This window comes from Cutaneotrichosporon oleaginosum (assembly GCF_008065305.1).
Source record: "Cutaneotrichosporon oleaginosum strain ATCC 20508 chromosome Unknown ATCC20508_contig03, whole genome shotgun sequence".
NCBI lineage: Eukaryota > Fungi > Basidiomycota > Tremellomycetes > Trichosporonales > Trichosporonaceae > Cutaneotrichosporon > Cutaneotrichosporon oleaginosum.
The window spans coordinates 637093-651352 of NW_027072172.1; the positions used below are offsets into that span (position 1 = coordinate 637093).

At 58.6% G+C, this 14260-nt stretch overlaps 6 protein-coding genes across 6 annotated transcripts; 1 reads left to right on the forward strand and 5 right to left on the reverse strand.

Moving 5' to 3' along the window:
• Nucleotides 1-348: 348 nt before the first annotated feature.
• COLE_03431 (uncharacterized protein) lies at nt 349-1997 on the reverse strand (the record flags this gene model as incomplete). The annotated part of the gene is made up of 2 exons (XM_018427094.2): nt 349-500; nt 533-1997. 2 exons carry the CDS (start codon nt 1995-1997, stop codon nt 349-351), a joined length of 1617 nt encoding a protein of 538 aa, XP_018274763.1.
• Nucleotides 1998-3116: 1119 nt separating this feature from the next.
• Nucleotides 3117-4022, reverse strand: COLE_03432 (uncharacterized protein; the record flags this gene model as incomplete). Its single annotated transcript, XM_018427104.2, has 1 exon — nt 3117-4022. One exon carries the CDS (start codon nt 4020-4022, stop codon nt 3117-3119), a length of 906 nt encoding a protein of 301 aa, XP_018274894.1.
• Nucleotides 4023-5470: 1448 nt separating this feature from the next.
• COLE_03433 (uncharacterized protein) lies at nt 5471-5873 on the reverse strand (the record flags this gene model as incomplete). Its single annotated transcript, XM_018425660.1, has 2 exons — nt 5471-5492; nt 5539-5873. 2 exons carry the CDS (start codon nt 5871-5873, stop codon nt 5471-5473), a joined length of 357 nt encoding a protein of 118 aa, XP_018274895.1.
• A 5802-nt stretch (nt 5874-11675) lies between these two features.
• COLE_03434 (uncharacterized protein) lies at nt 11676-11998 on the reverse strand (the record flags this gene model as incomplete). The annotated part of the gene is made up of 2 exons (XM_018420590.1): nt 11676-11777; nt 11864-11998. The coding sequence occupies 2 exons, from the start codon at nt 11996-11998 to the stop codon at nt 11676-11678; spliced, it is 237 nt and encodes a 78-aa protein (XP_018274896.1).
• A 134-nt stretch (nt 11999-12132) lies between these two features.
• On the forward strand, nt 12133-12872 carry COLE_03435 (uncharacterized protein; the record flags this gene model as incomplete). The annotated part of the gene is made up of 3 exons (XM_018424676.2): nt 12133-12172; nt 12204-12261; nt 12296-12872. 3 exons carry the CDS (start codon nt 12133-12135, stop codon nt 12870-12872), a joined length of 675 nt encoding a protein of 224 aa, XP_018274897.1.
• Nucleotides 12873-13027: 155 nt separating this feature from the next.
• On the reverse strand, nt 13028-14023 carry COLE_03436 (uncharacterized protein; the record flags this gene model as incomplete). The annotated part of the gene is made up of 4 exons (XM_018420591.1): nt 13028-13146; nt 13178-13485; nt 13697-13831; nt 13962-14023. The coding sequence occupies 4 exons, from the start codon at nt 14021-14023 to the stop codon at nt 13028-13030; spliced, it is 624 nt and encodes a 207-aa protein (XP_018274898.1).
• Nucleotides 14024-14260: the final 237 nt, after the last annotated feature.

Genomic DNA, 14260 nt, shown 5'->3' on the forward strand with positions numbered 1-14260 from the left:
ACGACCATGAACGTCAAATCCGGAACGGCTTCGATGGACGAATGTCGTGGAATCCGTCACAGCATTGCTGCCTTGTTGCTGGCCTCCGAAGTCCTGATTCGGGGTGTCTCCCACTGGAAGCAGCTGGCCGAGACGATGAACATCCATCCTGAGGACCTGGAGGTGATTGAACGGTACTTAGAAATGATTCCTCAGATGTTCGGTATGTAGCATAACATGTCATTATCGTAGGTGTTTCACGTCCGTGTAAGAGAGTGGCCTCGATTGTCGTAGGTGTTCCACGCCCGTGTAAGAGAGTGGCCTCGATTGATACGATGTAGAAGGGTTGTCATCACAGTACAAATACACTCAGTCCAAGTCCATCTTGCCCTCAGGCGGTGCCGTGGCCAACTCCATCTCAGGATGTAGTTCCGCTCCTTCTTCGTCTTCCGAGTCTATGAAGACCTCGGGTGGAGGGGGCTCGACATCCTCCTCCATAGTCAACTGAGGCACTGGAATATCTGCGGTCAGTGCTAATATGTAGGTCACGTACGTTGTGCTTCGGGAAATCGCGCGCATACGGCGTGTCGGTACTCGAGGAGGCAATTTGTCAATGCAGTTAAGTGACGGCTATGATGCGACTCCCGTTGTTGCAAAGTGCTTTGCAGTTCGTTCAATTGCGTCTGGAGAGTAGCGACTTGATTGCCGTGCAACGCAGCAGCTTCGATCTGCGGACCTGAAGTGGCACCTGCAGACTCAGGTTGATTCTGCATTTGATGCAGCAGGTCCACCATGAAGAAGGTGTTGCCGTCGAACTCTTCGGTCACGGCCGCGAACTTGGTCTGAAGGGCTTGAAGTTTGGCACGGGTTTCGTTGTGAGAAGCCGACTCCGCTGCCAAATTGTGGAGGCAGTTATCGTGTTCGGCAGCCAGATTCGTGAGCTGCTTCTCGTGCTCTGCGGCCTTCGAAACGGCGGCATCGCGCTCTTGTCGAAGCCGCTTCATACTTTCGTGGTACGTGCCAAGGCTGGAGCGCAAAGATTGATTCTGACCAGCTAGTTGGGAACTGTATTCTTGGACCTGGGTCGCCCAAGCCACGGCTTCGTCGCGTTCGTGGCGCCTCTCTGCCAATTCGACAGCAGCTTCGTTGAGGAGGGACCCCATTTTGGACTCGTGGGCACTGTTGTTCGACTGATGCTCCTTCAGGACTGAAAGGCCCCGAATGTATATGTCCTCTGAATCCGCATCATCCTTAGATGCCCAAGTCGATGGCCAGGTCGGCTTATTGAGCGGCGCGGCCACCGATGCTGAGCCTTTGCGCGAGGAAGATTCGGGGTGCATCGGTGGCTTGACGGGTGGAACTACCAAGGTCGGCTCCTTGGATGAGTGGTATTCGGGGTGCAGGAGCGGCTTGGAGAGGGGTTCGGTCGCGGAAGTCGAGCCCTTGCGCGAGTGAGTTTCAAGATGCGGGGGAGCAGCTTGTTGCAGGTAGGGCTTTCGATAAAGGACACTTGCCCCCCCCACGCCTTCGGCTGTCAAGGATCTGGGTGGAAGCTTAACACCGCTTTCTTCAAGCCTTCGCAGGAATTGGGTGCTTGGAAGGCGAGAACCCTTTCGCGGGAACTTTGAACTAGCTTCCCTTTGACCCTCAGGCGAATGAGGCCGCTTCGGACGGAGTGATGAGGTGCCTAGTCCGATGTTGCCGAACTTCTTCATGTGTGTTGACCCCACTTCTGCGCGGCCTTCAATTCCCTGGATCGAAGATGGTGCCACCACCGAAGCCATCGGTGCAGAGTGTGCTGAGAGGTCTTTCGGCTTCAGGAATGATGAGGGTGCCTCCACCAGGGCCTTCGACTTGGGCGACGGAGCGCCGGTGATACCCTCAGGACCTTTTGCAGTGTCGACTGGTGCATTCGAAGAGTCGTCCACGGGTTTTGGCACGTCCGAATACAGCATGCTGTCATCCGAAACAAAGAAGGGAGCGCTCGAAACCTTCTTGAATGGGTCTGGGCCACCCATAGACACGTCCGAATCGTCCTGGGGTGCAACCGATGCCTCCCTGGGAGCGTCCTGGCCTGCCGTATACTTGGCTGCAGCGTCCTTGGTGGGGTGCGAATCTTCCGCCACGAGATCCGAACGTTCGGGCGGCGCTGCAGCAACCTCCTGAGGACGTTTCGAGGCACCCAACAGGGTATGGGATTCTCCCATGGGTACATCCGATTCCTGAACGAGCTCCTTCGAATGCTCTGGTTGAACAGGCACAAGGAGATCCTTCCCGGACTCCTCCATTATCGGTGTGATGGTCATTGACTGCACCCCCTGGACGATGGGGAGAGCGATCCGCTCCCTGATGAACGATGGCGCTGGAGGTGGAGGGGGGAGCACGCGAAGGTCCTCAGGCAGATAGAGATCGCTACGTTCAGGCGAGGCAGGGGGGTCAAGATGGGCAGGAGCAGCAGATGCCGATGTTTCAGTCGGAAGAGCAGCCGGAGGAGCCAAGCGAGCAGCAGGACGTGCAGGATCTGAAGGCGGCATAGGGGGCGCAGGCGGCGGAGGCGGTGGAGGAGGATGACGACGAGTGGGAGAAGTAGGGCCGGTAGGAGTTGGGGAAGCAGCTGGAAGAGGCGGTGGGGCAAGTGGAGCAGTGGGACGTTCGGAAGGAAAGAGGGCATGAGTCGGAGCTTGAGGCGGCGAGCCAAATGATAATGGGTCCTGTTCGGTAACATGGCCCAGGGGAGCCTCTTTGTTGGGTTCTGATTCGAACATCTCCGTGAAAGAAAGGTTGGTTGCACCTTCCATTACGACGTCCTCCATCGCCATGTCGACTTCGCCTTGAGGATCTAGAAAGTCGGCCGCTTCTGCAATGTCTGGGCCTGCGGGAGGCAGGCGAGCAGGTAGCGGGGAGGGACTTGCAGACGGAGAGGCCGAGACAGAGGGAGAGGCCACCTTATCGACTTTCACCTTGGTCACGCCGCACCCTGTTGAACCTCGGGTGTAGCAGCTCCAGCAAGCTTGGAGCAAAATGCCTGCCACCATGGGTTTCCACGCGTAAACGATGGTGGGTTGCTTAAATTTTGTCGCCAAGGGGCAAACAAGGCTAGGAGACCTATGCTTCAGCGTTTAAAACTTCGAAGTAACCTACGTGTAAATGAATGCGGGAATGCACCCAGAGTGGCATGTTGCACGTGGAGAGGGGTCTGGTTCTCCCGTCATGTCGGCCATCTGGCTGTGCTCGACCTTGTTCGGGCGACAGCGAATCATACGAGTGCCGGACAGGAGCGGCAGCTCAATGGGCTTGGATGGGATGTAGCGCTCAAGCCCGTATTGCCGCGCTTCCTGTGGATAAAGCCAGTCATGGCTATGATACCATGGCTGGACGGTGGTGAGGGGATCGTTGCCATGACCCAAGCGCGTCAGGTAGTCACGCAGAGCACCTTCGGATCGCCATACATCGTCAGTCGCCCAGTGGCTGTCGAAGAACTCTTGACCGCACTTGAAAAGGGAGTCATAGTAGCCCTTCTGGGAGGGAGGTAGCTGACCCACAGAAACAGGAAGGACAGGGTCGAGGGGTTTGGCAGGAATATTGGTGCCGGACTGAGATGCAAGTTGAGATGCAGCTGGGGATGCGGGCTGGATCGGGTTGGCCCCCGTCGCCGCAGTCTTGGGCGTCTTGGGCGTCTTGGGGGTCTTGGGGGTCTTAGGGGTCTTGGGGGCCTTGGTAATCGTACCACCTGCCGTGCCCGATTTGCCGGTGGCAGGAGAAGTGGGGGCGGCGGGCTGGCCAGGAGGCGAAGAGCCGGGCTTGTCAGAATCAAGCTCGTCTACGTCGTCGTCCCTCTGTCCCCCCTGTGGCTCTGGCGATGGCGAGAGCGACCAAGGTGCATGGGAAGGTTTGCGAAACCTGGGCCGGCTAGGACTTGGAGCCGGTGCTGTCGGTGCGCTAGTACTTGCCGCTGGAGCGGCAGTTGCGGCAGAACTTGCTGCTGCTGTCTTGGAGGTCTTGGCGGTCTTGGGAGCGACGGGCTTGCGGCGGCGAGGGGCCATGATGAGTGGGCGGATGGATGTAGGGGAGGTGGGTAGACGAAGGGTTGACCTTGGGGTGGTTATAAGGTCAAGCCGATGAGCGTGTGAACAATGTTATGAGATGAGAGAGATGACAATGGAATGCACCCGAGTCAATCAATCATGGTCAGCTTGTTCAATGATTGTTCGGGTAGAGGTGGAGCGGAGCGGAGCTGATTGTTCAGATCTGGGGCGTTCCGTGCCTAGACGGCTTCTGGGTGAGCCGTTCCGCATTCGGGAGGGCGCATCGTAAATCGCAACATTGCCATGACAGATACGAACCACGTCGAATAAAGCATAGCCAACACGGATGCCTGAGGTGAGTTGGGACATGTATAGGTGAGAAGTGTAGTGCATCTCGTTGCCAGTCGAATGCGCATGTGACGTGCTGGGGGCGAAAGGGGAAAGTTGGATCAAAAGGATTGGGATGTGACAATGAAGGAGGGAATGTGAGTGTGGAAGCTCGAGATGTATATTTGATGCGGTGGAGAAACACCGACGAAGTGGATAAATATCTATAAAAGCACTTTAAAAATTGTTTCGCCGATTGCTATATGTTGTGACCGATGTCGCTCATTCCATAGCACAGCAATCTGCATATGTACTACTTTTCGCTTTTTCCGTCTCTGACTGGACCGATTGCCTTCAGTTGTCGGCTTCCATGTCCATCATCATTGACTTGGGGGGGGGACACTGTCCCCCTGTATACTGTGTCATTGACAATGACATTGCAAGGGGGGCACTTGGTTCTCATCTTGCTCGAAGCCCGAGCAGTATTCGAGACAAACTGGAGGTCTACCGCTAATGGGTGCTCCATCGTTTGGGCAAATGCAAGGAGATGTCGAGAGCTCGGATCCCAGAAGTCCGCCCATTACGTGGACGTGGCAGTGTCAAAGGAGAGGGAGCGTAAGCGTTACTGACACTCCTGCCACTATCAAGCTAAGTCGGCATAGTGTAGACCTCCACGGCCGAGGCTGCCTCACCTCCACATACGCGTCAGTGACATTCGAACGATGCCGGCGCCCAGTCCTGGTTGTGCCATCGGCTACGTGCGAGTGTGGGTGGCAAGATGAATCCCATAATTCTACGGCTTCAATTACACAGGGAAATGGCGTTCACATTCCTTGAGCGCGCTTCTCGTCCGATTCGCTCGGCGCGATTGCATGACCTGCGGACACTGTGCCGCCCACCGTTGAACTGCAGCGTGCGGAGGACGGGCGCTGTCGGGGTGGGCTTCAGCCGCGGCGCGATCGTGGCGGACATCGCGAAGCGGCGGGGCGGGCGGGGCGGGCGGGGCGGGCGGGGCGCCGATGCCGCGGTGTGTGGGAGGGTGCACACATGATGCGAGGGAGGGCGGCGGGCTTGCGACAGGCTCCTGGCGGCGCTGGCTCGTAGTCTAAGTGCCTTTGAGATCAATTACAGAGTAGGCCTTAGATCGTGTGCCAAGAAAGCCTGTGGTCAGCCGCGACTTCATGCTTCATGTGCCGAAGCCACTCACTTGGACGGTTGGAGGGACTTGACGGGGTCGAAGGAGAGCCCGTCGACATCGTCTACCTCTATCCAGCGCTTGGCGCGCCGTAGGGCGTCGCCGAGACGCGAGCCCCGCGCTGGAATGCTGACTTCGACATCGTCGGTGAACGCCGGGATGTGGGGTGCGATTATGGAGACGGAGGACGCGGAGGGGGACGAGACAGCGGAAGGGCTGGGTGTAACGGCAGCCGTAGAGATGGTGGAAGGAGCGACAGGAGTGGCAGTAGATGTTTCGGCGCCGTGAGAGGAGGCGCTGGAGTTCGAGGCGGCGCTGGAGCGGCGGCGGAAGTGGAAGGGAGACATTGCGGTTCAGAGTTGGAAGGAGTAGGGAGGATGAGGCCGCGCACTCCAACCTCTCCTCTTATCTCTTTTACTGTGATCTGTACTGCTTGGTGGCGTGAGTGCCCAGAACAGCGAGGTCACGACGAAGTGTGATTCGCGGGGAGCGGGGGTGGAATGCGGGGCTCTGTGCGTGTGGGGAGTTAAGCGGTGGCGCAATCCTCTTGGCACTTGGCCAAAGACGCGTCCGAAGGGAGATAACAGCCGAGGTGCAATGAGGCTCAACTGATCACAGAGTACAATGGGCGACGGAGACTGCATTGTCATTCGCACTCTTTATGTGCTCGAGCCTTGGCACGTCATCTCACGCCCGCATTGAAGGCGGCATGACGATGCGGGCATGCTGGGCGGCAGGGGCGGAGCGTGCGGTTGGAAGTTACATGGATGTTGTGGGCCTTATCTTGTCGGCATCGGAGAACGCCGGCGAGTTGCCCCGCTAGATGCTCACGATTTCAACCGCCGAGTTGTACCCGCGGCCAAAGTTACAGCCAGACGTCTCTGCAGGAAGGACGTTTGTGTCGCGCTTCGCCGCCAAAGCCGCCGCCGTCGCCATGCGCGCCGCGGGCCATTCCGCGTTGTTCAGCGCGTTGTTGTTGGGATGTGAGCATGGCGAGTGGCTGAGCGACCTGTGCGCCTGCCTTGCTTCTTTTTCCCCGTCGGTGCTCGCAAATGTAATTATGGGCGGCCAGAGCCCTCCGACCTCGAAGACAACCGAGGCAAGCGGGCGAGGTATGGTGCGACATGGCACACGAGATCATTCCAGTCGAGTCTCAGTATTCCGGTGATCTGTCGAGCTGTCGATCGATAGAACAGAATCAAGCACCAGGGAGGAGGGCGATCTGGCGATCCTAGCGAGTGGAATCTTCGACAGCACGCATCGGCATTCCTCCCACATCTGTTTGTTCCGCTGATCGATCTCATCGCGATCGCTGATCGCATGATCGAGCTCATTGCTTGTGGATGCGTGCGTTTCCAGCATTCTCGTCACGTGACGGAACAGGAAGCACCTGAGTATGTATTTTCTGCTGTTTCCACACAAGGTGCCCGTGGGCGTAGATACGCCGACCATCGTCAGTGCAGATCGAGCCCCGGTTCGGACGTAAAAGAAGAGAAGCAGAGTCGCCCCGGACTCGAGCTCGACCCACCCCTCGCTTCCATTACAGTCGTATGCTGGCATCAACACTGCTCTGCCACGGCCCATGTGTGCGTTTCATCTAAAAGCGGAAGCGACCAAGCGCGCTCCGGGGATTTCTATGCCAGTCCGAAGAAGCAAGTGCTCCGCTTTATTATAGGAGCCGCGAGTGCACGTGGGCGATGGGAACAGGTAGCGGCCCCCCGCAACACCAACTGGAAGCTTGGTGACGTGCTGATATGAAACCCGGCGAGGGGGTGATTCACTAGCTGAAGCTAATCAGACATGCCGGCCACCTGCCGAGAATCTAGTTTCCCAAACGCACATCAGTGGTGGCGATGTCGCTCATTGTCTCCAGCTCGGCGACCGCAGACCGAAGACTGCCGTCCATGCCGCTTCGGGGACGGGCTCGCCGGACGCTGGTCGGACGCGACGTGATGCAGCATGCTATGCGGGGCGGTGTGCTGGCTGTACACTCTACACGAGGCTGTGAGTCAGCGAGATCGGTTGGAGCGAGCCGAGGGACGAGGGAGGGTGAGGAACGAGGAACGCAATTGATCATCTGATCACGGGATCACCAGACTGACGCGGGCACGCGGGACTGGGATGGCCTTGCGTTCGAAGTTATGTGGAGGCGGCAGTGGCTAGGCGTGGGCGTGGAGCGGCGCTACATTGCCGTTGCCGCATGACTTGGTGTACCGCGCATGCGGTATATCTAGACCGCGAGTCGAGCCTGGTCGAGCCATCCTCTCCACTACCAGAGCTACTTCCTCCTTCACATCTTCGTAGCCTACAATGACCTTCGAGACAGAACCACTCCTCGGCCCCGGCTTCGTCCGCCGGGCAGAAGAAGTCGAGAGTGAGCGCCGCAATTCGACTGCCTCCGCCACCTCCACACACTCGCGCACTTGGGGATGGCGCGACGACGACCCAGTCCCTGCACCAGCGCCCGAGCCCGTGCACGACACGGTCGGCGCCACGACAGTTGCTAAGAAGCCCAAAGGTCTCGCCGCGCTCGTCAAGCGCTTCAACGACATAGGGCGTGACCGTCGGCGCCACGAGAGGGAGTGGGCCAGGCCGTGAGTTTGTTACACCGCGCCAAGGCAACAGCGGCTGACGACAGACCCGTCTTCGGCACCGTGTACGGATTCTGCTAAAACCCGGCGAGCCTGGCCGACGGGCGAACCTAACCTCTGACGACCCGACGACTGCTGTACAACTTGTAGCCTGTTGATGTAATAATTGCCTTTGCGCTTGCTTGGCTTGAGGCCGCCTCTCTCCGTCACTGTTGCGGTCAGGTTGAAGCAGCCTGTCGATGCCTATGCACGGCCCATCACCATACCCCGGCCAGCTCTTCCGTCCGCGCCGACTAAGCTCTTCTGGCGCACATCTCCAACGAGACACGAAATAGCCGGATGCAAGACACTGCACATCGGCCTGCGCCGTCATTGACTCACTGTCAGACCGCCACTGATCGTCCCCCTCATGGCCCCGCCTTCTGGCCCTGCAAATACACCGATCACGCGTCAGCTGACGTACATTTGGCGTCATGCCTCTCGTCTGCATGCTTGCTGGCGCGCTCCGTGTCCAAGTAGCGTTCCAGATCGACGCCAAGTACTCGGCCAAGCATGACGCACCAGCGTGACTATTTTTATGCGGACTCATGCGCGGCCGAGTTACGGACGTCCGGTGCCTCATGCCATACAGACATATGCGAGGTGCTCGCTGCGCGCTGCACGCGTGCAACCATCCGTCCAGAACAGGCTCGGCGGCGTGCACATGACAAGCATATGTGCACTTCGCGCTTCGAAATGCAAGGCTGTTTGGTATTGCGTTTGCAACGGGAGCGAGACGGAGTCACCACCCAGACTGCCCGTGCTCCTTCATCCACTCCCCGTTCAGCTGCATCGGCTACTAGCGTAACCAGCTTGCCATTCTACACGCCAGTCTCGAGCAGGCCTGAGGTCAAGCCGCAGGCCACCTCGAGACGAGGCAGAAGAGCGCGAACTAGATCTGCTGACCGATGAGGACGGGCGTAAGACGCCGAGGTGGAGGGTGCCGAGAAGCCGACCACCTCGGACTCCGAAAGATCTGCTTTCGCGCCGTGTTGACACCGGCACTCCTTCTGCGACTTGCGTTGCTAATATCGCGAAGGGAACCGGGTGCGAGATCGCGAGTATCCACGCACTACATCTGGAGAAGGCCCTCCATTCGATGGCGGGCACGTCATGACCGCGCGATAGGTGAAGCTGGAAAGCAGAGGATGGCTTGTTTGTACCGCTGTTGGACACGGGGCAAGCTTATTCATCGGTGTAGAAAGGCCAGGTTACACGGTCTGTTGTCCGGCGCGGGCTGGGACACTGCCTCGTACTCTGGTCATTAGCACTGCGCGCAAGTATGGAATGGCTGGGTACTCGAAGTGAAGGCAGTGCAGAGGCGTTGTGCGGGTTTCACTCTGATAGAGGAGATCATATTATGCTCCCCGGAAGCCAGGATGTCAAGACAAAGGCCGCCGTCGTAAGTCGACTGTGGCGAACGAGCTGCCCGGATCGTCGTGGATTGAGGCAGGTGACCGGTGAACCATGAGTGCGGCTCGCTGCAGATCACTTACAACGATAGCTCGTTGCTCGACGTGCGCAGAAAGAATGTCCGTGTCTCCATCGGGGCCAAACTGGTGAGTCAAGGACCCTTCAGTAGGGAAACGTCGAGATGTCGACAGACGGCCCGCGAGTTGCCCATGAATATTAGCAGATGGGCTGGTTCAAGGCAATCGCAGCACAGTGCGACGTATATGCATTGAGGAGAGTCATCCTCATCGAGAGGCCCGAGTCGACGTAGTATTAATTTCCTGCAGCCTGGTCCCAGCGAGTGATCTTCCTTACGTAGCCGTGTGATGAGGTAGCAATGTATTGTGCATTGGCGCGGGGCGGTGGGGCCTTGCTACTGAGACAGCAAGCGATGTTGGCTGACCTCACTTAGAGCAGTCTGAGTCGCTCGAGGCTGATTCAGATGCCCACGTCTGTACAAGTGTGATTACATTGTCGCGGCGCCGCCTTCGGTACCAGCGATACCCACCATGTGACCCACACATCGTCAGCACTGAACTGTCATGTTCATGCAAAACCAGCTCATCATGTCATGCATCTTTGGTACTTCTGCATGATTGAATAAATCTGTACAGCCAATAGTATATACAGCGCTGTTGTTACCCAATAATGACCAATGTGTGTATCTCCCAGTCTCTTAGACTTGCCTGTCATCAACAATGCCGGGCCTTGCTGGACACGAGTACCATGCCCCACTGGGTGTAGTCTCTCGCCACAAGAAGGTGTCGCAGTGTTGCGGATGCCAGTCCGTGACACCAATTTGGGACATGGATGCAAGTGGTTGGCGTTGGGTATGAATCGGCGCCGTTGTTGAAGATGTGGCCGTCAAGCTTGATCTCGGGGAACATCTCTTGAAGCTGCCGTGACGTGAACCGATTCACATGCCAGGGCGGTCACATGGCGACGCCTTCGTGGACAGAGCTCTCCCGCAACACTTCAACACGCGAGAAGCCCTGCTGGCGTTGGCTTAAGAGGATCTTCAGCTGTCGTGTAGTTGATGTCGCAGATACAAGCCAGGCGGGATCCTGTGTCAAGCTCCTTGAGAATGCAGCCGACAGAGTAGATGTGACTCTCCTCATCGAGCACCGAGTATCCAGTGGCATCTCAATTTCCACGGCCCTCCTCCTGCATGAAATCACTGAGGCCAAGTCTGCAATGAAGATTGACGCATCAATCAGGAGGCTGTTCTCGGTAAGCCTGCCGATGCAGAGAATGTTGCCAGGCTTCAGATCTCTGTGCAGGACGTCGCGCTTGTGGAGTTCGTCTACTGCCTTGAGATCCGGAGGACGGTACACAACGTTGACCTGCTCGAGCGTACACGGACGAACTGCTTGAGCGTACACATACAAGTCTTGACAAGCCAAGGGAGAGCATGCAGTGATGATGTGTGAAAGAATGTGTAGGAGCCTGTCATATGGGGTGGACGGGACCTTGCGTTAATGGAGTCTGAACAGGAAGCCGAGGACGCAGTGATGGGCAGGACGGGGGTTGACCGGCCCGCATGTTTGGGCAACCCTTGAGAAAACATTAAATCACAAGGATAACAGAATCGACATGGGTGACTGGTCCGACTACAAGTTTATATTACTTCAGCGCCGTCTCCTCCCAAACATCCTCGCCTGTGCTGACAAGTACACGGTCGGCAGTGCCACACCCCCTTTCGCTAAGATGCCCCAGCCTCAGAGCGTTAATGGTCGTCCTCTCCACTTCAGCGGGAATGTTGACATGCTCGTCCCCACGCGCAAGGCTCTTTCGCAGTATCATCGGAGTTCGAGCCTTGCGATGGGTCAGAGGATGAGTACTCAACGGCCGCCACGCCACAATCATAGGGGAACAATGCCAAACGTTAGTCGAGCACTCATATACTTGCGCAACACCGCCGGACGCCAGCCGCGGCGTGCGCTCCACGCCCATCGCGGTGAACACCCCAGCCCCCTTAACCCCAACCGAATCCAGCCGTGCATAATACAACAGTATCGCCTACTTCTTCGCCGCCCTGCCGTCAGCGCCGCGCCGTTGGCCCGAGACTCACTCCTCGCCGCCCTTGTTCCTCATGATGGTAAGCTTGCCCGCCGACGCAGCATTCACCATCTGGCGCTCGATCGAGTTGTTGATTGTGCTAGACAGTTTCTGGGGTCAGCGTGTCTCGTCCCATGCCTCTCCTCGGTCTCCGTCTCGAGCTTGGTCTCGCTCCGTCGCCTGCTGCCCTCACACACCTTCTGCGTCGCACGCTCGCGCACATGCTGGATCTTTTTGGGCGGCGCATCGCGCTTGCCCTTCTTCGTGAGGCCGCCCTTCTTGCGGCCGCCGCTCGGCGCCTTGGACTTGAGTTTGCCTGCGCCTTGGGCCATGGTGGATGGTGATGTCGGAAGAGAGATCGAAATCCTTATGTTGGGTGGCAAATTTTGGTCCCGCATGCCGGAGGTGGAGGCGGAAAATGTTGATGGATTGAGCAGGGAGTGTCGTTGGAAAGACACCACGCATCATGGCGGCCAAGGCGGACAAGGGGTTCAAGTACATCATCGGTGCGTTCAGTGGGTGAGGCGCTGACGCCAGAGCACATGGAAGAGGATGATGCGGCGACGCGCGCGCTCCCCGAGTGGGTGCGGCTCGAGTGAGTAGCCGCGAGCCGCCTGGTCTGACAGCAGGTACGCGCACATGCTGCAGCTTGTGGGCCCTGCGTCTTCGGTGTGCTTTACGTCGCTGAGCGCGTCCTCTGTGCCCCCGCTCGAGGCCTACCTCAAGTCCAAGGCTGAGGGGGACAAAGCCGTGCTCGCGACGGAACCCGTGCTGCGGTTTTTGGAAGCGCAGAACCCACCGATCCCGCAGGCGCGCGTGTGCTTGCTCGATCCGCGCGCCGAGGCCGCCATCGCGCCGGAGGACGCGGACGCGTTCGACGTGTTCCTGTACGGCGGGATCCTCGGGGACGACCCGCCGCGCGACCGTACCGGCGAGCTGCGGCGGCTGGGCTTTGCCGGGCGCCACCTCGGGCCCGTGCAGATGACGACGGATACGGCGCTCGGCGTGACCAAGATGGTGGTGGAGGACGGGGTGCCGCTCGACAAGATCCCGTTCACCGACTTCCCGACCATCACGTTCAACAAGTACGAGAGCATCGAGATGCCGTTCCGCTACGTCCAGGACGGGGCGGGGCAGCCGATCCTGCCGCCCGGCATGAAGGAGCACCTCAAAGCCGACTTGAACCGGACGATTGATGACTTCTAGGCCGAGCTGAGCATAGATGCATGTACTAGTACTCTGTCTACATTCGCGCTTGTTGGCCCTGCGCGCTCTCGCTCCGTGTCAACGCGGCTACGTGCGCCGACTCACAGCCACCTACTTGAGCTTGTCGCTGGGGTCAGCACCCTCCACACCGCAACTTACGCAAGGTACTTGTCCCAGTCGTCCTTGCCGAACGACGACGACACAGTGCCGTCCTCGAGGCCGTTGAGGAGCACAGTCGGCGTGAAGTGGATGCCGTTCTGGCGCCCCTCGCGCGCTGCTGTCAGCCCGCCGCAGGACACACATACCGAGATACTTGAGGTCCATGAACATGGAGCTCCCGCCATTCGCCTTGTCGTGGACCTGGAGCTTGTCGATCCACTCGCCGGCGGCCTTGGAGCGCGGCCCGGCGGGCAGGCGGCCGTGCTTGTCGAGGATGTCGAGGGCCACGTCGACGTACGCTTGCTGGCACTGCAGCGGGGTCTTGTCTTTGACCTCTTTGTTGAACCAGGCGTCTTGGATGGCGAAGGCGGCCATGAGGTACTCCCAGAAGAGGTCGGGGTGTTGGTTGCAGAAGACGAGGATGGCTTCGCAGGGGAATGCGGAGAAGTAGTGGCTGGTGTGAGTGCGGCCACGCCGCCCGAGCAGCGAGGGCGGCGAGGCGGGTAGTCTGGAACCAAAGTGGGCGCAATACGGTCTACCAGTGAGGCGCGCGCGTCTCGTCGCGACAAGCACCTGCTTGGTGCCTGCGACGTCTTTGCCAATCTAGTAGCCTCTGCTCATCCAAAGCCTCTGCCGACATCTACCTCTCCTGCTTGCCCACTCACAAAGGCTGCGCATAAATGCGCACCACGAGCTGCAGCTTGCCATGGTACTTGCCGCCCTCCCGCACATGGGGGAGGACATTCGCCTCGAGCGACTTGGCCATTTTGTACGAGAACGGGCAGAGGGGCTCGAGGTATCTGTGGTCAGCATGCACTGTGCCGTGGCCCGCCGCGAGACACCACTACCGCCACCGCCGCTACTGCCACTGCCACTGCCACTGCCACAACCCGCCGCCACCACCCGCCAGCCGGCTCCGCTGCCACTCACACATCCAGCGTCTGGTCGCCGGTGCCTGTACGCAGGAACGAGAGGGAGGTGGGGAGGCCCATTGTGATCTGGAAAGTGTTGAGTGAGTGAGTGTGTGTGTGATCTGTGAGCGAGTATTAATGGCCGGTGTCTGATGGCGGATTGCGTCATAGCCGTTTTCTTCAAAAGCCGGATGTTCGGAATCCCACCCTTGCCCAACTGTCCCCAACAGAAGGGGGTACGAGATACATGGCTACAAGAAATCTACAGTCTATCCTGCTCTCCGGTGGCTGACCAGCGGCCTTCGACCAGCGGCCTTA